We start from the raw sequence: 24182 nt of genomic DNA, 5'->3' as shown, positions 1-24182 counted from the left end.
ATTTCAAATGTGACGGTCAGCAAGAACCAAACCCACTTGACTGAGTTCGAGAGCTCAGCAGTCATTAAGTGCTCTGTCGCTTCTGGATCCCTCCTCTCTTTCCTCTGGATGAACACCAGCTCTGAGGTTACAGCCAGCGACAGAGTCCATCTCTCTGATGGAAACGCCACTCTCACTATCATCAACTTGACCCGTGATGACTTAGGACCATTCAGGTGTTTTGTGTTTAATCCTGTCAGCAATGGCACCAGTGATCCAGTTAACTTCACCATCATCTGTGAGTTGGAGCACTTTCATTCAAATAATATTTGCTATATTTCCCCAGAAACAATAAGACGTCTTCAGTAATAAAATAATCTTCAATTTGAAGTACGCCTGTGTTTTTATACTTGGCTGTCTCTTCTTAAGATGGCCCAGATAATTTGGCTCTTACTGTGAATGGACTGGACATTACCTCCTTTTCAGTTGGATCAAATCTGACTATGCTCTGCTCTGTGGAGTCCAACCCTCCCGCTCAGCTTCAGTGGGCTTTCAGAGGAAAACCTCTGAACAGGACAGGCACATTGTTGGAGCTCCTCCATGTCAGTGAGGACCAAAGTGGTCCATATTCCTGCTCGGCCTTTAACAACTACACCAACACACACAGCAATATAACCACACACATCATGATCCTAAGTAAGTTTATTATTGTAGCCATAAATCTCATTGTTGTAGGCTATTTGTTCTTAGCCTCATTCTTGTGTCTTTTCTCTGTAGAGTCTGGATCTGAGCAGCAGGCAGTGAATGTGTTACTGCTCCTCACTGGATTCCTTCTCTCTCTGCCAGGCAAGTTATTTCACCTCAGTTCTCTAGAATTTAAATGGAGGGATTATTATCATTATTGGCTTGTGTGTGGTTTATTTAACATTGTCCAGAGAAACAAGAAAAAAATATTATTGATTGTTAAGGGTCAAAATTCAGAATCAATTTAAAACTTTTCAAGTCTTTAACATGATATAAAGATAGAATGATTATTTTATTAGTTCCAGTTTAGCCTAAATAATGTAGAGAGAAAATTACTGCAGAACAATGTACACATTCACAGTGAGATCATTAAAATGACAAATAACTTTGAAAACCTCCTTCTCTTCTGCAGGTTCGTGTTCGTGACTCAGTCAGATACTGGATGACTTTGATGGATTGAAGGCAACCTGCTGATCACCATGTTTATTATCAGACTGTGTATGAGTCATAGGTTGGGTTTTAAACAAAGTAAATGCCAAACTATGTTTACCTTTTCAGAAATGTCCCATGCAAACAGTTGATGATGTCCCATCTTGTTTATGACGTCCCATCTTGTTTGAATTCATGTGTGTTGTTCTTACTCTCAAATGTAAGTCGCTTTGGATAAAAGCGTCTGCTAAATGACTGTAGAATAGAATAGAATAGAATAGTTTTTTGTGTGTGTGTGTTAGTGTGTGTGTGTGTGTGTGTGTGTGTGTGTGTGTGTGTGTGTGTGTGTGTGTGTGTGTGTGTGTGTGTGTGTGTTTGTGTGTGTCTGTGTGTGTGTATGTGTGTGTGTGCGTATCCTTGTTTTATTATAATGAGGTTTGAAAACTGGAAAACCACAGTGTGTCTGGCTAAAGTGTAAAACCCTACTGGTTTAAAAGACCATTTGAGGTATTGGGTTCAAGTTTGGGCCAATGTTGGTGAATACATAAAGTCAGGGAAGGTCCAATCACGGTCTCTACCTATGTGAAGCAGGAAATGGGTCCAGTCTCATTAGCAAATGTGTATTAAATGCTTGTGCTCAAATGTCCCAAATTTGTCACAATCTGTAGATGTAAATTTGCAGCATTCCACCAGACTGTTTTCTATGTAAAGCCAAGCTGACCATATCCATTAACTGTAACTCTAACCATGTACTTTTAATGAAACTCTTACCATTACCAGCTAAGAGTGAAACAGAAAAGTGGTGATTTGCCAGAGGGAGGGAAAGCAGAACAATAATAAAAGGACTGTGTAAAACACTGCGCTGTCTCAAACTAGTAACCTCTCACATGAGAGTCAGTATAATAAAGCTATCTCCTAACTCTTCTCCTTTAGGGATAAAATCAACAGATAACTGAAACAGACAAAGCCAACACCGTTATCTGTTGAAATACCACCAATCACAGATATTTAAGTCCACAGTTTATGTAAAAATGTAAAATGGTCTGTTTCTCTGTGTGTGCTTCTCAAAAAAGGGTTGTACATGCATCTTTACAGAAAATAGGCAATTCTCAAAGTTAAATGTGTCTCCATCTTTATTTTTTAAGATGCTGCATAAGATTTTTAAAAGGAAGCTGAAATTAGCTGATGTGGTGTTGCAAAATATTTTTATGTGCTCTGTAGTAAATGTATCTATGTATGTTTCTATCAATTAAAATCCTTTTGGGCAAATATGTGGTTTTTTCTCATAAATCTACCTGAAGAGAAACGACTTAAAAAGAGCAGAAAACACTTTACAGCTACAAAAAATCCAAAACACTAAATAAGCTGCTTGTAGATTAATAAAAAGTTTATTTAATTCCTGGCTAAGATTTCTCTCACACACAAATTGTGTATGGTCTTTGGCCTTTTTTTTTTTTTTTTTTTTTTTTTGCCTTTCTTCTTTCTGCGCATAGGCGCATGAGAAAAGAAATGTTTTTAATCTGGATTTAAAAATGTCTACATTTGGGGAAAGTTTAATCTCCACTGGCAATTTGTTCCATTTGTTTGCAGCATAACAGCTAAAAGCTGCTTCTCCATGTTTAGTCTGGACTCTGGTTTGGACTAGTTGACCAGAGTCTTTGGATCTAAGAGCTCTACTAGGTTTATATTCTCTCAACATATCACAGATGTATTCTGGGCCTAAACCATTATGGGACTAACCATCTTAGTCCTGGTTAAAACTCTAGCAGCAGCATTTTGGATGAGCTGCAGATGTTTAATGCTCTTTTTAGGAAGTCCTGTTAAAAGACCATTACAGTAATCAAGCCTACTGGAGATGAATGCATGGATGAGTTTCTCTTGGTCTTTCTGGGAGACTAAACTTTTAATTCTGTTGATGTTTCTGAGCTGGTAAAAAGCTGTCTTAGTGACAGCTTCGATGTGGCTGCTGAAAGTCAGGTCTGAGTCTATCAACACTCCCAGGTTACGAAATTGGTCGGTGATTTTAAGAGCCCGAGTCTCCAGGTGTTTACCAATGCTGACCCTCTTCTCTTGCTACCAAACAGAATAATCTCAGTTTTATCTTCATTTAATTGTAGAAAATTCTCCTTCATCCAGGTGTTTATTTGCTCCAGACACTGACACAATAAGTCTATTGGACTGCAGTCATCTGGTGACAGAGACACATAAAGTTGGGTATCATATATATATATATATATATATATGTGTGTGTGTGTGTGTGTGTGTGTGTGTGTGTGTGTGTGTGTGTGTGTGTGTGTGTGTGTGTGTGAAGAAAATACCCCTGAGGGAAGGTTAACTGCCTTTGATGTTGTGGCTATATAACCTAGAAACCATTATTTGCAGCACAATAGCTTATTCTCTGTTGGAAATGTGCTAGTATGACTGGTCCATCAGTTTCAGCGATTTGGTACACCAGGCTCTTGATAATATCATTAAACAATATTTTTGTTAGTTATAAGTTGCAATACAACAGAATAAGGTTTACAGTAAAGGGACACTGCTGGTTGAGAACCAGCATAACATCAGTATATGATGGCAAAAGAAGGTGTGGCCCAGACAGTGTTGTACTATTGTGAAAGAAGATTTGGCTAATTTTATTTGCATCAAGAGAACAGAGGTGATTAGAGTGCTGTGGCAAACAGTGCTGGCAGATCTGAATTACTCTAGCCCATTTGATGAAAAAGAAATTCTCATCAAAATGAAGAGCCGAATGGAGTTTCCCACGCTTTTTGTCCTAATCCTGTCCACAATAACCTTTGCAGGTATATTTAAATAATTTCAAATTTTAATTCATTTACATTCTTTAATCCCTATTTATATTAATTCTCAGCTTAGGCAATGACACTATGATATGGTTTAAAGCTCACAGTGTTAAATGTGTTTAATCGTTATTGGTGTGCTTTTTAAGTACACTTCAGTGTTTTTATTCATGCTTTTCATAATTTTTTTTAGCAATGTTTGTGGGGATTATTGATAGAGTCAGTATATTTTCTTGTTGTCTGTTTCTAGATATTGTGCACAGCCAAAACATATATGCCTCCAACAACCCTGTAGCAGTGGGAAGCAATGTGACAATTTTCAGCCAAGTCATTTTCGAAATGGGGACATGGAGGCTCAACAAGAAATTGATCGTGTTCAAGTTCCCAGGAGGTTATGTCGTAAGTAACAAATGGAAGGACAGGGTAACATTCAATTTAACAACGGAAGCTCTGACTATAACGTCAGTTACGATGAATGACTCTGGAGTGTATGAATTAGAGGAAGTGAACGGTTTTCAAGAAGAGTTCAGCCTGACAGTTCAAGGTAAGAACTTTCCAGCAGTTACTGATTCTTCCATTAAACATTATACATTGCATATTGATTGAAGATGAATCTTTAAACATATACAAACATATCAACTCTTGGACAGCTGGTACATTCTTGTAGTCTGCAAAGATAAGATAATTACAAGGCAAAGTAATATCAGTGAGTGGACAGTAATGCACCGTGCCTGCCTACATTTCCTGACAAACTGGGTAATCAAGAAAAAGTGCAGGAATATCCATGAAATGTGCAAACAAATACAGTATACAAGGCTAAATCAGTTTTAAAAATCTTTAGGAATAAAGGTTTGACAACAAGTCCTTAAACACAGTCTGAACCTTTTCAGATAAGATATCCTGTCATTTCTTTAAGTACTCTTTGTGAATAGTTCTCTAAGTCACTTGAAAGACAACCCAAAGCTATTTTTTGGATGTTGGTTACCGATTGTGTGGGATTTCCACACTGCTAATGTTGAGGTTCAGGCTCTGGTTTTTCACTCTGTAAGACCTGTTGTTACTGATAAAGAGTCTAGGTCTTGGGTCATTTGGCATACCTCAGCCTTTTTCTCCCTGGTTCCTTATCTTAAGAATAATTTCTTAACAGCAAGTCTTTTAGAGAGATCATTCCTGATTAACTGATTCAGTTGGAAAATGTGCAGATAAACAAACATGTGGTTCGAATAGTCTCTTGCATAATTATATAGTGTATAATGGAAGTTTGCATTTTTTATGACCAAAGGATGTCATTTAGACTTTTAAAACTGAATAATTGATCGAATTTGTGTGAAAGACAATCATGTGGGAAAAGGTTCAGACTAGACAGCTCTGAACATTAAACTTTTTGGTTGTTTTTTATGGTATGCCAGATCCTTCAGACTTCAGACAAAATAAATCACATAGACAAATTCATTGTATCATACACAGTGATGATGATGATATTATTTTTCTATTTTCCATTTAGTGACAGTGAAATAATATTGTAATAACCTTTTTTGACTTTTGTATTTAAGTTAGTCTTTTTTCACTTCACACATACACAAGAACAATTTGGGCTTTAATTGGGGGGAATTTATAAAGACAGGAATTAAAATGGCCTTTTTTCAGATCAATTAGCTTCATGAAGAGCCCAAATAAGATAACTAAGGATTTTTCTAGACTCTAAATCTTGCATCACGTGAAATTCCAACATGACATAGAGTTGCAAATTAGGATATTATTTAGCATTTGAAATCAATAAATTATTGGACTGACCAAATAAATATTTTTATCCACTGCTGTCAGAAGAAATTCAGCTTTACACATGATACCAAACTTTTGTCTTTCTGCATTTTTCCATCTACTATAAAGAGAGCACTCATGGTGTTTTTTCTACTGCAGTTCACACAAAAAAACATAAAAATGACTTGATTTTTTTTCTCTTTCTGCAGTCCCAGTGTCAAATGTGACAGTGTGGGTGAAAGAAACCAACCTGGTTGAATTCAATGGCACAGCAGTCCTCGTGTGCTCTGCGTCTCAGGGCACGTCCTTGTCTTATAAATGGTTGAAGCGGAACTCTACCATTTCAGACGGTGAAGAACAGCTCAAGAGTGAAAATACCACTCTTACCATAGTCAACGTGACCCGGTACGACCAAGGGCCCTACAGATGCAATGTGTCTAATGGAGTTGGACATGAAATTAGCCCCTCTGTGTATCTCAACATTAGCTGTAAGTTTTAACCAAAATATTCCTACATTAAGGATCTGTATAAAAACTTCAATCTTTTCATTAATAATAAAATCATTCCCTCTTGTATCATCAGATGGCCCAAGTAATACAGCAATAATGGCCATGCCAGCAGAGAACATGTACAGAACAGGATCAAATATTACACTGTCTTGCTCAACGGAGTCCAACCCTCCCGCAATGGTCCAGTGGATGTTTAATGATGTGTACCTGAACCAAAATGGTCCCCAACTGCAACTAGAGAATGTTACATTGAGCCACTCAGGAAATTACACGTGCATGGTTCAAAACAGTGTCACATTAAGGTTTGACAATGCAAGCACAGTGATACAAGTTATGGGTAAGCTTGTTTTATCTTTTTCATTTTATAAAATGTTATATTTAGTTTTTTATGATTATTATTTCGTTTATATCAGCCAGACATTATTCTGAGCTCACTCTAAATAAACCATTCACTCAAGTGAAATATTTTGGCATTATAAAATAAAGTTACTAGCAGTTTTAACACCCAAAAGTCAAATTATAAAGTGGTAGTTTGTTGTAGAGTTACTGTGGGAGGATTTCGTCATCTAACAGTCTGTACGCCAAGCTAACTGCTGAAGTTTGCTTTACGTTTAACAAAGAAGAGTGGAGCAAACAGCCAAAACAAATATATATATATATATATATATATAAATGTTCAATCATCTGCTCTGTCTGTCACCACATGTTATATTCAACCCACAGGCATGTGAATTTAAACCACCAGTTTCTGTCTCTTATAGATCCTCTAACAACGGTTCTCATGAGAACCAGCGGACCGGCAATACTTCATAAGTCATTCACTCTGCAGTGTGAAGTGCCTGATACTGTGCACAGCATTCAGTGGTTCAAGGATGACCAACTCATTTCTGCTGACAATACAACAATCTTTGGCTTGGACAACAAGACGCTGACTCTCAATCCAGTTCAACACTCTCATAGTGGACCCCATCATTGTCAGGCTTTCAATTTAGTGAGCAACATGACCAGCAGCCGCTATGCAGTCATAGTTAACTGTAAGACTATGTTTTACTCTCATTTTATTATTTACAAAGGAAGAGGTGAATGAGCAATTTTTTGCCAAATCACAAAATACATATATACACAAAGCCAATAGTTCACCTTCTGATACAGTATCAGATTATTTAGAAAGAGAAATTTGTCTTCCATGCACAGCTTTCTGTTAGCTAAATGCCAAAAAACATAGGTGAACTTATTTTCTGTGAAAAAAAATTGAGGTTATTTTCCATGTATTCAGATGGACCACACATACCAACTATCATGGGACCAAATGTGGGGAAGACAGGAGACAGTGTCACACTCAGATGCCATGCGGAGTCATCCCCTCAAAGCCAGTACAAATGGTATTTCAATGGCTCTGAAGTCTCTAACATGCCTAATTTTACCACACCGCCTCTCACCAAAGAATCAAGTGGGGAATACATCTGCATGGCCTTCAATGACATCACCAATAAAAGCAGCACAGCCTACAAAATTATCACAGTTGTTGGTGAGACTTGGATGTATATTTTCATGTGTTCTGACAAAAAAAAAAAGGAAAAGTTACTTATAAGGTGGCTTAGGAGAGAAATAAAGACATTTTATGGGTTTTGCTTTGTTTTCAGATCCAATAGAAAATGTGCAAGTAGAAACACAGATGAATCCTGCCATTGAAGGCCATCCGTATAATTTAACATGCAATATTACTGGACCTGCTGATCACATTTACTGGATGAAGGACTGGGAAATACTGCAAATGGACAACAGAACTGTTTTCAACATGGATAACAGCACGATCACGTTCATGTCCATGAAGCTTTCTGATACAGGAGCCTACCAGTGCGTAGCCAGTAGTGCTTTAGGAAACATGACCAGTGATCCTTACAAGCTGGTTGTCAACTGTGAGTAAAGGCGTTAAGCCAATCAAATGCTGAAAATGCTGCACTTTGGAACATCATCTTAAGTTGCATAGAAGTTTTAAAAAATAAATGTTTATTGATTAGTTTTATATTTATGTATTCAGATGGCCCAGACATGCCAACTATCATGGGACCAAATGTGGGGAAGACAGGAGACAGTGTCACACTCAGATGCCATGCGGAGTCATCCCCTCCAAGCCAGTACAAATGGTATTTCAATGGCTCTGAAGTCTCTAACATGTCTAATTTTACCACACCACCTCTCACCAAAGAATCAAGTGGGGAATACATCTGCATGGCCTTCAATGACATCACCAATAAAAACAGCACAGCCTACATAATGATCACAGTTGTTGGTGAGACTTGGATGTATATTTTCATGTGTTCTGACAAAAAAAAAGGAAAAGTTACTTATAAGGTGGCTTAGGAGAGAAATAAAGACATTTTATGGGTTTTGCTTTGTTTTCAGATCCAATAGAAAATGTGCAAGTAGAACCACAGATGAATCCTGCCATTGAAGGCCATCAGTATTATTTAACATGCAATGTTACTGGAGCTGCTGATCACATTTACTGGATGAAGGACTGGGAAATACTGCAAATGGACAACAGAACTGTTTACAACATGGATAACAGCACGATCACGTTCATGTCCATGAAACGTTCTGATGCAGGAGACTACCAATGTATGGCAAAAAATGTTTTAGGAAACATGATCAGTGATCCTTTCAAGCTGGTTGTCAACTGTGAGTAAAGGTGTTAAGCCAATCAAATACTGAAACACTGCCTACATAATAATAACGCTTATTGGTAAAACTTTAAATGGATTTTACATGATTATTCATAGAAATGCCGCTTACTAGGAAGAGTGGCTCAGATGAGAACCTAAAAAGTACTGTGGATTTTCCTTTCTTTCAGATCCAATAGAAAATGTGCAAGTAGAACCACAGATGAATCCTGCCATTGAAGGCCATCCATATAATTTAACATGCAGTGTTACTGGACCTGCTGATCGCATTTACTGGATGAAGGACTGGGAAATACTGCAAATGGACAACAGAACTGTTTTCAACATGGATAACAGCATGATCATGTTCATGTCAGTGGAACGTTCTGATGCGGGAGACTACAAATGTATGGCAAAAAATGCTTTAGGAAACATGACCAGTGCTCCTTTCAAGCTGGTTGTCAACTGTGAGTATAATGTTTAAGGGATTCATGGTTCTCAGTTTTGTCAATTTATACAGTCAGCTTTTATATCATCCTACGTGATGTAATTGTATTGCATTTTTAATGCTGAAAGGAGGAGGATAAAAAGCATTTTCTAATCAAACTGGTGGTATCCCCTTTTGCAGTTGGACCGAAGGCAGCCATGATTGATGGGCCAGCTTTTGCTGAAAGAGGAAGTTATATTAGTTTCAAGTGCTCTGCTGTGTCAGTGCCTCTCAGTTATTTCAGCTGGTGGTTTAAGCCAAATGGCACTGGCCACTATGATACACAGCACATATATATGGGAAAAATGGTGGGCAACACTTCAGTTTTTACTGTTGGCCCTTTGTCTTTAAATATGAGTGGAGAATACATCTGTATGGTCTACAATCCTGTGACAAGAACGAACATCACAAACTCCACAGTGCTCACAGTCATAGGTATGAAAACTCTATGGGAAAAATTGGACGTTTTTAATAAAAGTTATGTTATGCATGAAATATTATTACATTTTACTCTTGATTAGCAGTCCGTGTGTTTTACATTCTCTTATTTTCTGTGCTTAAAGAGGCAATAAAGTCAGTGATGATCCTCAGCAACACAACTCCAATAAACAACCAAAATTTCACTCTCACATGCCACGTTGTTGGGCCTTATGAGATGATCTACTGGCTGAAGGGCGGCATAGACCTTAACATGAGTGTTTGTGACCCTGATTTACACAAGTGGTGCCACACTGAGAAGAACATGCTACATTTCTCTACTCTGAAATTGCAAAGTAATGGGTCATATCAGTGTGTTGCTGCTAATAAGGCTGCTCATCACAAGAGCCCCAAGTACAACCTTCTAGTAAACTGTAAGTGCTGATGAAAGCAGAGTCGCTTTTTATTTTAAACTAGTTTTCACAAAATTGGAGGATAACATATCAATGAACCACAATTGTAATAATACATTTGTTGCACATAACTTTGACTAACCAGTCCTGTCTTTGTATAGATGGCCCTCTGTCTGTGCATATCTCTGGCCCAGATTCAGGGAAAAAGGGCACCACGGTTAACCAGACATGCACTGCTGATTCTTGGCCAAAATCTAACTTCCAATGGTTCTTCAACAATAAGTTAGTGGATCTAAAGGGTGGACCTGTCATCACATTTTCTGCAACTAAACAGAATGAGGGGAAATACACATGTGGAGCGACAAACCCCATTACAAAGATAACAATGTACACCAGCAAAACTTTCACTGTCTTAAGTAAGTACTCACAACTGCTCTTTGCGTCTTCACCTTCTCATTTTTTTCCATTTTTTCCATCATTGTTATATCTCCATACTGTGGTATTTAATGGTCTTGAACAAAATTAGTTTTATGATATCTATTAACTCACGAGCAAAATTTGAATCATCAAGTGCCAGTTATTAACTCCAAAATGCTTGTGGAATGCTTGAAAAATACAAATGATTACACCCACCTTAATCCATTCTTCGCTTTGTTGTTATTATTAATGTTGTTAAAACAATATTGAAAATGGCGCTACATAAGGGCAGATGTCTCATCTTGTAAATGTCCTTTCTTCTCCACTCAGACATTTTTAATTCTCATTATGTCCTCCAGGTCATGCTTCTGCAATCCACGTCTCCACCCAGGAAGGTCTGATAGCCATGGGTCTGCTTGCTTTTTCTGCCCATGTGCTATTTAATTGAGTCCTCCATGTGATGAAATCAAGTCAGCCTGAAAGATCTCTTGCTCCCTCTATAGGCTTTCCACGCTCTTCCAGTGGAACAACAAGAAAATGATACGTAGTGAAGTCTGGATTTTTAATGGTAAATTAGCAGTGATAATGAAAAGAAAAAATATTTAGTCATTGTAATGTGTCTTTTGTTGCATTTTAATGCTAAAAGTCATAATTATTACCATATCATATTAATTAAGGTCATTCTATCACATATATGCTTGCTGTTATATAATACTATAATACAATGGAAATCCTCAGGGTAGTCCTTTTAAATTCTTCCTTAATCACTTGATTAAAAATTCCAATTATTTATGCACACATGCACTTTTTCTTTAAAAAGCATGATGATATTAGATATAATTTATTTAGATATGAGTAAATGGATGCATATTATTGTACTTTGATTCACTGTATTTTCTTGCAAATGAATAAAAAACACACCATAATTCATTTTGTGAAGACTTTATTAAAGAGTTTACTATAAGTCGTTGTGCCACTTAACACAGTTACAGTGGATGGAAGCTTTTGTCAGTGAACTTTTGTTTATAAACAGTTTTTCCTTATATTATACTACTTGTATACAAAGAAGTAATGATATAAAAAATATGAATGTCAAAACATGCAGCATATATGGAGAGATTGTTTGGATCACTCATAACACAAACAATTTTGTGGTACTTAAGATATGGGGACACTGGCTTGAAAAGATTTCTTGCCTTGTGGTTTGGGAAGATTCTTGCGCCTCTTTTTATTTCCCATACGGCAGAGTTCTTTCCCTGTTTGTTACGTAATTCCAGACAGATTAAAGAATAGTGAGGGGAGGTGGAGAGACAGTGAAATTAGTTCATTTTCTAAATTGTTTGAAAATCTGCAAATAATACATTTTAAAATGACATTTATTTCAGGTTTATTCTAAATGGTAAAAAAAAAAAAACTCACCCTTGCTTTGATTGCACATGGCTGATTGTGGACAAGGGCAAGGTATGTTCACCATCTTTCCTCCTCGTCCTGGATGACCCAAATGCACAGGGACAGAAGATCTTAATGGGTTTACAAATGGTGCTTTGACAAAATCTTAGAGATACCTATATTAAGTGTTGGCACCTTTACAGAAGCATTGTCTTGGGTGATGCTTTTGGGTGCTGATTGTACTTGAAGTTGTCACTGCTTGTCCAACAGGCGAAGCTACAACATAATTTATATAAAACTTATTCAGATATAAAACACTCATTTTTCAATGATAAACTACACTTTTTTAATCAAATCAACTTAATTCCGCGTACCATCATTAATGGTGTTGACAATCAAGGATTGTTCATATTGCTGAGGAGCACCTTTAAGCAGCATATGAAATATAAAAGAAAATGAAAAAAGAATAAGTAAAACAGTACTCACAGAATTGTGAAATATACTTTAAGAAGTCAATCTAATGAAGTATACAATACCTTGGCTGTGGTCAGTAAATATGAGCAGTACAAGAAACGAGAACAAAAGATGCCTTGGTCTCATGATGTAGTGAAGTCAGTACAACACAGAGGTTTCAAGCGAAGAAATCCTGCTTGTACAGTTCCAGTCGAGGAAGTGAATACAGTAAATGTGAATCTGGGCTTTTATAATAGATGGTGTGGATGTCTGAAACTCTATCCACAGCACATTCATCACCTGCCAGGTATAAAACATGTCTCAACTAACACATTTAAAGAAGATAGCTGTGGATAACAAAGAAGACAGGACACTTGCCAATAAATCTTATCAAAGTTTTACATGATTAGACATTGCTGCAAAAAATTAAAGGGTTCAAATAACACTAACCTGAAATAAAAATATCTGAAAGCCAGAGGTGCCTTTGTTGTTTGTTTTTCCCACACTGTTCTGTTAAATCAACATCTTATGGTATTACTTTAAATTGTCAAGTGTTTTATAAACTTGTGTTTCTTCTCCAGATCAGGTTACATATTTTATCCTGATCATATATCAGTTACATCTCTTGATGAACATAGGAAATGTGAAGTCAAACGGATATGGACAGTATGCTTAAATAACTGGTTTACAGCACGTTGTACGTCTGTCTTACTAGAAGAATTTCATGCTGCAGGAAAACAGGCTCATTACCAATCACAGCCACAGAAGCACAAATCCTGTCAACATCAATGTTAAGATGTAAAATTGTATTCATTTTCTCACGCACATCTGTAAACATTTAGGCATTTTTAGGTAACTGGATTGTCTTTCACTGATATTAAAACTGCCGAGGACAAAACAAGACTTGTTATAGTGCCTCAAATTTCAGAAATGAACCTCACAACCACCTCTGGGACAGGAACAAACCTGTCACCAAGCTTTTTTATTCTTTTGTGAACACAATCTGAACATGTATTCACTTAAAACTGTTCTGTGGCTTTGCTTCAATGGCAATCTGAGCAAATGGATATAATAAATAAATCAAGAGACACTGACACCGTTTTGCTTTGAAATTTAATGCATTTCTTTCATCACTTATGCAACTAGCCATCCTGGACCATGATTCAAATTCCATGGCACACTCCATATCCAAGAGGTGCTCAAGCATTTCAGTGGAAAGTAAAGCATTTAAAAGGTTGAATGACCCATATATTGGAGACAAAGGTGAATTTTAAGCACAAGCAACTAGATGCATGAATACAGTTTCACAATCTAATCAATTACATCTATGATCTAAACAAAACACAGTCACTCACATGAAACACTGATGTTGATAAAGAAGAAAAATGGTACAAAGGCAATAATGAGATAACATGTCAAGAAGAAATGAAAGCAAATGAGTCTAACTTGTCATGCAGACAAAGTCAGAACCTTTGGTCAATGACATTAACATGTACAAAAGAAAAAATAACATGAAATCACAGTAAAGCTATAGACCTTTTTTCACAGCGAATAAAGCAGTGAAAGCACAGATCTAATTACTTTTATTGGTGACAGCTGCATTTCAATCTGAACTAGAAGTTTGTGTGCATGCTGTCTCACTGAAGGTTTCCTGGTTTTGTCTGTGCTTTTCCTGCTATAATGAAACATCTTTTAAAAAAAATTAAAATTAAAAAAAAAAAATCTAATGCCAAAAAAAACACGTAACTCGTGGAAATGGGGTGAAACTGGGACACAAAACGGACAAATTAGAAGTACAGTCGTATCTAAAATCCAGGCAGATCCTGGTACAAATCTGAGAATTCCTAAACCATTTCCCAACTAGATCCGGTTCCCAATGCCTCAGAAAGACGGAGCATTGTGGGCTTCTTACTGGAGTCATTCTAGGAAACCATTATTCTAAGGTCAATCCAGCTTCACTAGTTCACAACACTTGTAGCTAAAGGGATTATATCTGAAGCACATGTTCATAAATAAAGCTTTTATCACGATGCAGCAAGCAGTGTTTTACATACAGAATGCTTTTGTAAAACTAAGAAGTTGCTGCATGTTTATAACACCTTCAATCCTTTCATCTAATTCATAACCACTGAACATCTGAATCTAATCTAATTTTAATTTCCTAATTGTGCAGTCATCCGCACTTTGGAGTTTTCCTCATATTTATCCCTTGTATCGTGTGGCAGTGAAATGTAATTATCCTTTTATGAGAGAACATTTTTGGAAACTAGAAGGTAATGGAAATAGGGGGAGGATGTTGTCTCTGTTGCACAAAATATTTTGTCTCTGACTTTATCGTAAACACAAAAAAACCTTATGGTCCCATTCTCAGTGACAGTGGTCACCAACCCTGGTTTTGGAGAAGACATACACAAATAAGCTCTGCTCTTAGCCTTTATGATGATCCTAACCAGCCTTTAAAGTCTTAATAAGCTGTGTGCAACACTCTCTATAAACAGGGACGGGGACCACTGTGGTAGTGTACATCTGTAACCTGGGTGCTCAGTTCTCAGCAGGCTTGTCTAGCATAGACTTTATGTGGCCGTGCAGAGGTTCACACACAGCTTGGTATCCATGAGGGGTCAGGTGGAGGTAGTCGTACATGTCCTGGTGAGAGATACTACCATCTGAGAGGACAAAGCCAGGGTCCAAGTCAACGAAAGAGGCATGGGGAAGCGATGATAAGGCATCCTGGACTAGCTTGTTCACGTTGGCGTTTCGTTCACGTAGAGGATTTGGCATTTTACCTCTGGGCAGCAAACCCTGGAAAACAGATGTTGCAATGTCCTTAACATTTTCATTCCTTAAAAATAAACTGTTTTTACACTTGTCTATTCAACCTCTGGAAAGAAAAAAACAAAACTTCACAAGAGACTGAGGCAATAAGACAAATTTTTTGTTAAAAATAAGTCTGTAGTCCCACCAAATCTGCATCAGCTACAGAATTCATCTCATCCTCTCCAAAACAAGTCTGTTTTTTAAATATAGCATGTTAAGCAGGTCACATAGAGCTCAAGTGCTTAACTACAACATCTGTAGAACTCTGATGTTTACGTTACTTCAAAAACCCGAGAAGCTGCTATAAGGGATGACATCATTGTGCAGTTTGATGGTTGTATGAACTTAATTTATCATTTTCAAGCAATGTGCAGTTGAATCAATTAAAGCTTCCTTTAAGGAATTTGTCAGAAAAAAAAGACCTACAAGTACAAGCGTGTGTGCATGGTGGAGCTTGTTTTTGATGACTTGGACGATGGCCATGATACCACCACAGATCTGTTCAGCTGTGTGACCATGATTGTTCGTGCCAACCCACAGCACTACAACCTATAACAACAGAAAGAGAGTGCCATTGATAGTCTGGCGTCAGCGCACCTGGAATTTTGATTTTAGCTCAATGTTAAGCACAATCAATCTTTTGTGTAAATAAACAAGCATGCTTATGTTCTCTATATTTGGAAGTGTTTTGAACCTTTGGGCTGATGTTATCCAGTTCACCATTGCTCAGCCTCCACAGCACATGTTGTGTTGCATCACCACCCACCCCAAAGTTAAGGCAATGGAGAGGAGAGAACAACTGCCGCCATATCTGCAGGCACAAAGGAAGCATCTAAATGTTGAGGTTATGTTCACATCGTCTGAAAGCATGTTTATAAAAAAAAAAACATGATAATATATTAGAACATATGCAAAGACTCACTTTGGTTAGTCCATAAATATTAGGACATTATCATATTTTTTTATTTCAGCACATTATTCAAACATATATGTTAGATTTATAATATGAATACTTATTGAAGTTGCTAATTCTCAGCTTAAACATCAGTGTATCTACAAGCCAATGGGAGGGAGGTTTCAGAAATGGCAGCCTTTTATAAAGGAGTTGTGGAGATGTATTTAAACTTTAATCTTTAACATTGTCTAGAAATATGCGCAGGCAAAGACAACCTGAAATCTGGAAAGCAAAGGCACAAACTGCATTTCTACTTTAATTAATGGTGCCTTCCTGGGCCTTTGCAACAGCTTATTTACGCTGTAATTCAGTCATTCATGGATCTTTTCATCTTCAGCATGTAAAATGCCATGCAAATGAGTTGAGTTGCTATTGTAGAATATTCTACCTCTTTTCTTTGAAAACATGGTTGCTTTAGAGTATGTTTTAGAATTTTGTCCATCTGTGCTTCACTTCACAGTTTTATTTACTTCTTTTTAAATCATACCACTAATCAGAGCTAGTAGCAACCTACTGCGACTGGAAACTATTTACAATGTGATGTTGCACTGCATCTATAAACATGCAGCCATTTTTAATTTTTTTTTTTAAAAAACCAAGTTCATCTGTGTTTTTTCATCTGTGCAAAAATGTTTGCCGCATACCAATACCCATACCAAATTGTTGACATTGCTGATGTTCTAGTCATCTACATGTTGGATATATTTAGTTTTTTTTCCCCCTTTTTCTTTCCCCAGGGGTGAACTTTGTCTGCATGTTGTGGCTTCACAGCAAGTTTCTAAATTCAAATGCATAATTTTGAAACAACTCCAGACCTTTTATTTATGAAGGATGGGCCTACAGCAATCGATTAAACTATTGTTTTTGTTTGTTTTGTTTTTTCTAGCGTACAATAACATTTGAGCTCCTTTTTTGGCTTTTTTTTTTAGCCATTTCAGGAATTTAGTCATTTAAAGCTGAGAATCTGCAAGCCTGTTTAGTTTGATCATTAATATGTATTTGTAAATAGCTCAAATAACACACACTGTGTTAGTGTCCAAATATGTTTGGATCTAACTATATGACTGCAATCTGTGTTTTACCCCAAACTCATGCATGAGCTGAATCAGAGAGTCTCCAACAAACAGAACATCAGGTTCTTTGTCTTTGCTGTCAGACACAAAGCGGTTGTGCTACAGGGAGAAAAAGAAACAATGGCAGTTAAAACTATTCAATGAGCATTCAGTAAACTACTATAGATAGATAGATAGATAGATAGATAGATAGATAGATAGATAGATAGATAGATAGATAGATAGATAGATAGATAAAAGTGTTTCAATGAATCAAAGTGTATATTGTCTTATGAGAGTTAAAATGGAAAGTAATGTTAAAAATTAAATTGCCTTCTTTTCTGTATAATGGCTACACGGCTTCTTAACTTATAAAGGAACATTATAATAAACTAATCTAACTGATGAAGCTTTGTGAAACATGGAATACAAAAGCTCATGAAGCAATGTTATTTCACATACCAAAGACATCCATCGTCCATCTCCCTGGGTGTCTTCACATGGAGTGGGTGTGGCGGCTGGATTTGAGTCTTCTGTACTCATGACTTGAATTTACCTGTCTTGGAAAGATGTCAAGGAAAGGTTTTACTATTTTTGGCAACATAAAACCAACCAATTAATAAACAGAGTATTGCTCTAATTACTAGCGAAAGCTGTGGTGGCTGAGTGAATTAGCCAAAGTAGCTAGCTGCTAATTGATGGAACAAAAGATAGATGCCGTTAAAAACATAACGATAATACCGTCATTTTATTTTATTTAAGATGACGTATTGTGTAAAATTAAGAACGCAAGTGCGTCAACTAAAGGCTGCATCCAGAAATATTAGTGAATAAAGGCTACCATTAAATCAAAATAACGTTATCCCCCACAATTCAGCTTCAGGAAGTAAATGTTCATTGTGGCTGCTTGTACCATTATTGTCCATGTGCAACAACAAAAATGTTTTGGGGTATTTCAGATTTTCCCATATTATTATTATTATTTCAACTCGTAAATTTAATTTTAGAATGAAATATATTACAGATAACAAATTATCTATAATCTGGCTTTTTAGAAAAACGTGACTATAATGATCTGCGTTACCTCCATGTCTAGGAAATGGAATCGCCTTGCTCGTCAGCGTTCAAGGTAGTTCGTGCTGCGCAAACAGACGCAGCTGCAGCGTGTTGCCGGGCAACTACAGATTCCCGTGCCATAAAAACCAACCACGGATTATTACGGTAAGCAACAAGCTGTGTTTTCTTAGTTTATATTTATTTATTATATAAAAATTGTTTACTCTGATTTTCTGTTCTTCGGACTTTATATAGGTTTAAAGTTAGGGATAGTTTCAGTGGCTTATTAACCTTCGCAGCTGTAACTTCTGCACACCTGGTGGTTGACGTTACTCGTTAGCGGGGCTTAGTAGTCTAAACTTTCAGTTATCTGTAACTGCAGGGGGCGCAGTGTTGTCACAAACTGATGAGTAAGGAAATAGTTTTTGCTATTTGTAACAGTAGTTGTAACAGTATATACTATACTACTGGCGTACTATTTATACTAGTATGAAGATGGATTAAAATGTGGCATTGAAGATTATTTTTGAAAACATCTGTTTTTAGATTGTATATAAAAATATTGAGTACTAGTATAGTTTTATGTATGATGCATGTACACTGCAGTGACGTGCGGTGAAGTTTAGGGTTGGTGAGGCACTGACTTACAATTAAGAACTGAAAAGAGCATCTTATTTCAATATTCATTCAACAGCATGCAACTGGTAATGCTTCATATCCTATCAGCATTCCTCGTTCAATTACACTCACACACCCACTGTTATTAACTCTTCAGTGAGAAAAGTAGCTACTGGCTGTCCTAAAAGTCGCTAGAAATCGCTAAATCGCTAAACATCTAATGTGCATAATAGCCTGGTACATGGAGGCTGCTGTGGAGATGAATGTCATGGGAAAGGCAAAAATGGGCGAAAAGACAAGCTAAAACATTTTAAAAAGGCAAAACTAATAAAAATAAAACAAATTATTCGGTTAATATTTTCTTTTATTCTAGTTTAATTTTATTAAGTGTAGGTTGTTTTCTAATTAAGAGACTGCAACATTTCACAACACTTGTTTTCCTCCACACTCTTCATTAATAGACATTAATATCTGACGGTAAGCCAGCGCGAAATCATCCTGCACCAGCTTTGAGCGTTTCATTTTCAGCCTGGTCCTGAAACATCATCTCCTGCTCTGAATGCAGCTACAGCTGCTGCCAGAAGCCTCTTTTGATTGCTTTTTGACAGGAGCACCCACTCCTCATTGAGAAGAATAAACTACTTTCATATACGTCAGTCTACAAAAGTCTCAAATACTGAAATAGTCGCTAGATTTGTCAAAAAAAAACAAACAAACAAACAAACAAAAAGGTCGCCAAGTTGGTAACATTCACACACTGTGTTGGTGTGTGAGTGCGCCCCCTTGAGGTGAGGCAGAGTACTGTTTGCCTCACCTGCTGACTTTTCTCTGCACTTCATTGTAGCTACGATAAACGGGAATATTTCTCTCATAAATACATTAACTACATTACACAGACTGTAGAGAGTCATGGTGTATAACAAATATTTCTGTAAAGTTCATATTGGCAATATGCTGAGGAACAGAAAACGGCACGTGTCATGAAACCCAGTCTGTAATGGATGGCACAGTCAGAGCTGAGGCACAGCTGGCTCGTGCCTCCACCGGGGTTTCTGCTCTGGATTTGATCGGGAAATACTCAAATTTGGCCATTTTTACTTAATGAACTGTCATACTGAAAATGCATTTTTCACACAGATCAGCGGAAAATATTAATATTTATTGTATGCTTTTTTTCTTTATCATTACAGTGGAGGCACTGCCTCCCCTGATCGCACGTCACTGACTGGTGCATTGGAATTGTAAACTGAATGTTTATTGCAATTTATAGACATATAATCCTTTGGAATTGTGCACAAACAAATTGAGACATGCAAAAAACACCTTAGAATATAGTAATCTCAGATTAATTTATATGTACACCAGTTAAAATTTAGGACAGTTTTCTTTGTTTTATGTTAAGAAATTTTATAGTAGTAATGTGCAAGATTGTAGTGTGCTTGAACCATATTATGGAGAGGAGGTACTCTGATAATAATTTTTCCATTACTCTTGGATTATACCAATGTCCACTCTGAAAAACATATCTAGATAAAGCAGAAGTTATGCTAAGCTAATGCTGCATGATAACACCTATGATAAATGCAAATCAAGAACTGAACCACAATTTTCACACTTGGTGATCCTTAGTTGAGAGTTGAGGTTTCAGTATGACTAAAAGTTATACAACACTTTCATAAAGGTAGAGTTTTCCATCCAAAGTAACTTTATTTTTTTATGCTAAATATACACAATATAGCTAACTCTGCACTTTCATACATAAATCAGCAATACTGCTATAAATTACAATGGAAAATACATTTGACATAACTTTAGTTTTGGAGATCAAACTCTTCATGACCATGTAGTTGGCATTAAGATTTAGTCAGATGCCGCTGACATCACTGAGGTGCAGCAGCATCCTGTAAATGTTACATATCTCAATTTCTGTTTCCTTGTAGATTACTTGATGTGGTTATCTTTTTGCAGAAATCAATAAAGCATGAGCCGCATGTGTGACAAGAATTCATCAGAAAAAGTACTACATGTTTCAAACAAGCAGTCAAAACCAACAGATGAAACATTTTGTTCAGCCAAAAAATTGACTGCAGGCCCCATTTGTAATGAGACAGATGGGCATTGCAAAAGAAAACGTCTAAAGACCCGCAAGGAGAGGAGTCAGGTTAGAGGTGGTTGGAAAGACACCTCAAGGACCAAATATCACCATCACTGCCACTGCCAAATCAGGAAAGACATGGCTTATTTCCAGAACAGCTGTCAAAGGACATCAAAGAAAACTGCACCAATTTCAAGTGCTGTCGCTGTTGCACAGGAGCCCAGTATCATCACAGACAACCGCCTGATTGGACACCATGGCCTGTTCAACCATGAGGTGAAGTCCATTGATATTGAACGTCTGTTAAGTGAGCAAAGCAAATACGATAAAAGTAGACAACAAGTGAAAGAAAAACCCAATAATACCTCACACCTGTCCTCTTCGTCTCATATTCATGCTCAGCTCTCCAGTGATGGCTTGTTGGCAGTTGATGTTGATGATGTGCAGTTTAAAAAGAAAGCAGACCCTGCTGCAAAGAGCCATGGTGGCTGCCAAGAGGCAGAAGAGAAGAACCTTCAACTGAATAAACAGGGATCCGATATTACACCAGGACAGAGACCACAGCAACATCTGGACCTTTCTTCTGGAAGTTTTAAAAGCATCCTGTCATCTAAACACAGCTCAAACAGCGTAGAAATAACCAAAACCAAGAACACCAACCATGTGGTATCTAAAACGCACACTCAGTCACAGCTGACTCCTTTTGATGAGAAGGACAATGCAAAGACCTCAAACATTAACGCGAAGAGACACATGACTTCTGCTACGGACCAACCCCATAAGAACAAAGATCATCAGGCTCAGCGAGATGGTTTCAACCCAAACCCACTTCAAGTCTCCAGCTCATCTACTGCAGACAGCGGTGACATACAGCACAAAAGACAAGATCCTGCATGTGCATCAAAGTCTGTCACTGCAGTGGCAACAGGCTTGTGTGAGTCTTTGTATTTCCCTCTTCTGAAAAAGAGAAACCTTGTGTCAGAGATCAGGGAGGTGCTGCTCAAGTCCCTGCAGGAGAAGCAAGGGCCCTTGCTTCAAGCAAACCTCCTTGAGGTGCAGAAATGTATTAGATTTGGTATACATCCTGCACAGGCTGTCCGAAACCAGGAGCCAGTCATGATGGAAGAAGATGTGCTTTTGTCTACAGGTAAACTTTACGGTAATTTGCTAAAGTTATTTGTTGTTTTTAAGTGATGACTTATTGTGCTTTATCATGCACCATTATTATTATAATGTTGTGGTTCGTGGTTTTAAATATGAAGTTTTAACTTTTCACTATCATTTCTAAATACAAGGAACTGATCATGTGGTACCAAAATCTTTTCAAAAGTCTATCTAAAGATAAACAGTTCTACAATTTTCAAAATGAGAGTATTTAGAAAACTATTTTTTTGCAAAGTCTTTTCAAAGAAAAACATTTAAAATGCCCATGAAGTTACATAAACTTCTGAGAAATCTGGATGTATACCTGGTATGAGTAGAATGAAGGATTATGGCAAGGAAAACATTTTCTTAATGTTTGTTTGGGTCAAATATATTGACTTTGTTGAAATTATAAACATATACTTTCTAGTGTTCATAGTAGGAGTTCAATGAGTACACTTGAACACCGTAAATGTTCTGTACATCAGTCTGTATAGTCATTATTTTCCTTTAAAAGGGTTGCTTAGTTCATCCTTTTATTTTCAATTGTGTTTCCTGCTGTTTAGATGCACCTCCCAGAAATAGACATTTTGACTGGAAGTCCACTCCACAGCTGCACCAAAGTCTACAACAGGTAAGACCTTCAAGTTATATTGGCTCAAAAGGTAAAACTGAAAATCTAATATTTAAACCATGCCAACTATCTATCAAACTGTGTATAATTTAAAAACCAATGAGTTGTGTAAGTGAGCTATTTTTATCCAAATACACTGAAGAGTCTCCTCTCTAACCTCTGCCATATAACATTCCCAAATTACTCTATTCTCCCATAAAGGACCAATCAGACACTGGTTCATGACAAGGCTTTTATCATTTTTGCTCCCTCATTAGTTTTGCATCTTAAAATTCATGCCTCTAAATTTTACAACATTATATTATCCTATCTTTCTTATTCCTGGGGTTATTAAAGATTCCCTGCTAATAGATTTATGCTTTCTGGTGTTTCATGTGAAGACTACTGAGTGGCTGGAAAACCCTGTGGATGAACTACTCAGACCAGATGTCTCTCCTGAATTGTACTTGGACTTTGAGTCGTCTAAGGCTTCACCGTGTCATTTTTTTGTTCGCTCTCCCACCTTGTGCAGTGGAGGAAGAGCCTCAGCTTTTGATCACTGGGAAAAAAGTCTCAAAAAATCAAAGAGTAAAGAGTCAGTTCTATTTGATTCCTTTAAAAACAGCTTTATTGACAACACTGCAGAAATCGAAGAGAGTAGTTTTGGGCGACAGTACCATTACAATAACATTCAGCCATTCTTTCCCTACCAAGCAGAGTTCCAAGATGGATATTCAGCAGTGGGAAAGCACCTTGTCAAGGAGCAAGACGCATTTGTAGCTGACAGATACTCTTTGGCTCCCTCTTACCCTGCCCAAATTTACCAACCTCCTCAAAGCAGTTACATCCAGCCTTTCAGCCAATACAGTCAACCTTTAGCTTTCCCAACCCTCAGGTCCCATCACATTGATATGATGCATTACCCACCATCCCACATGCTTGACAGAAGCCCAGCACCTGCACCTTCTTCCTTCCCGAGCCCTGAGCAGTGGTCCTTCCCTCGTATGAGACTGTACTAATATCTAGTGAAGCTCTCCTCAGGAACATGCCTGTTTGAATTTCTTCATTTGCACCTTCAGGACTTTTTGTTCTTATGTTTTGTCATTCTGTGTTTTTTAAGAAACAGGATTAAATGTAAAAGCAGTAGCTCTTGTCTGAAGCGTTCCTTTTTCATTTATCTCAATGCACAGATTTAGAAACACCAAATTATGCAAAGTTTGCATCTTTGAAGTATTTTATTTTTATTATGCAGAGCTGTACATTACAAACACTGACTATGATGAAAAACGCTCTACAAAAGCAAGCATTTTAGCTTAATAGGTGCAATTTTGAAATTTGTGCTAAATACAAGAAAGAAATTTAGGAGAGTATATG

General features: G+C 37.2%; 3 protein-coding genes across 11 annotated transcripts; 2 read left to right on the top strand and 1 right to left on the bottom strand.

The window, feature by feature from the left end:
* On the top strand, positions 1–11547 carry LOC121641389 (hemicentin-1-like). Its single transcript, XM_041987493.1, has 17 exons — positions 1–277; positions 409–675; positions 757–825; positions 3774–3953; positions 4201–4494; positions 5921–6199; positions 6294–6557; positions 6982–7254; positions 7497–7748; positions 7864–8139; positions 8262–8513; positions 8627–8902; positions 9075–9350; positions 9512–9805; positions 9934–10221; positions 10362–10616; positions 10977–11547. Exons 1-17 carry the CDS (start codon positions 109–111, stop codon positions 11063–11065), a joined length of 4053 nt encoding a protein of 1350 aa, XP_041843427.1. The 5' UTR covers positions 1–108; the 3' UTR covers positions 11066–11547.
* A 2008-nt stretch (positions 11548–13555) lies between these two features.
* pafah1b3 lies at positions 13556–18456 on the bottom strand. Of its 6 annotated transcripts, none has more exons than XM_041987115.1 (6): positions 18368–18456; positions 17746–17843; positions 17314–17403; positions 15971–16087; positions 15703–15825; positions 13556–15261 (listed from the first exon to the last, which is right to left on the bottom strand). In XM_041987115.1, exons 2-6 carry the CDS (start codon positions 17824–17826, stop codon positions 15001–15003), a joined length of 672 nt encoding a protein of 223 aa, XP_041843049.1. In that variant the 5' UTR covers positions 17827–17843; positions 18368–18456; the 3' UTR covers positions 13556–15000. The 6 variants fall into 6 exon arrangements, with proteins under 6 accessions (XP_041843049.1, XP_041843047.1, XP_041843046.1 ...); XM_041987113.1 differs by lacking the exon at positions 18368–18456 and adding an exon at positions 18125–18193 and having other exon boundaries at positions 17746–17839; XM_041987112.1 differs by lacking the exon at positions 18368–18456 and adding an exon at positions 18125–18189.
* On the top strand, positions 18438–23827 carry si:dkey-250k15.4. Of its 4 annotated transcripts, none has more exons than XM_041987095.1 (5): positions 18438–18504; positions 18595–18749; positions 20926–22211; positions 22762–22829; positions 23210–23827. In XM_041987095.1, exons 3-5 carry the CDS (start codon positions 20939–20941, stop codon positions 23825–23827), a joined length of 1959 nt encoding a protein of 652 aa, XP_041843029.1. In that variant the 5' UTR covers positions 18438–18504; positions 18595–18749; positions 20926–20938. The 4 variants fall into 4 exon arrangements, with proteins under 4 accessions (XP_041843029.1, XP_041843031.1, XP_041843030.1 ...); XM_041987097.1 differs by lacking the exon at positions 18595–18749 and having other exon boundaries at positions 18439–18504; positions 20926–21328; positions 21455–22211; XM_041987096.1 differs by lacking the exon at positions 18595–18749 and having other exon boundaries at positions 18439–18504; positions 20926–22199.
* The last annotated feature ends 355 nt before the right edge of the window (positions 23828–24182 follow it).

Source organism: Melanotaenia boesemani, chromosome 6, assembly GCF_017639745.1.
Source record: "Melanotaenia boesemani isolate fMelBoe1 chromosome 6, fMelBoe1.pri, whole genome shotgun sequence".
In the NCBI taxonomy this organism is placed as follows: Eukaryota; Metazoa; Chordata; class Actinopteri; order Atheriniformes; family Melanotaeniidae; genus Melanotaenia; species Melanotaenia boesemani.
This window is presented reverse-complemented; position numbering and strand designations above follow the sequence as displayed.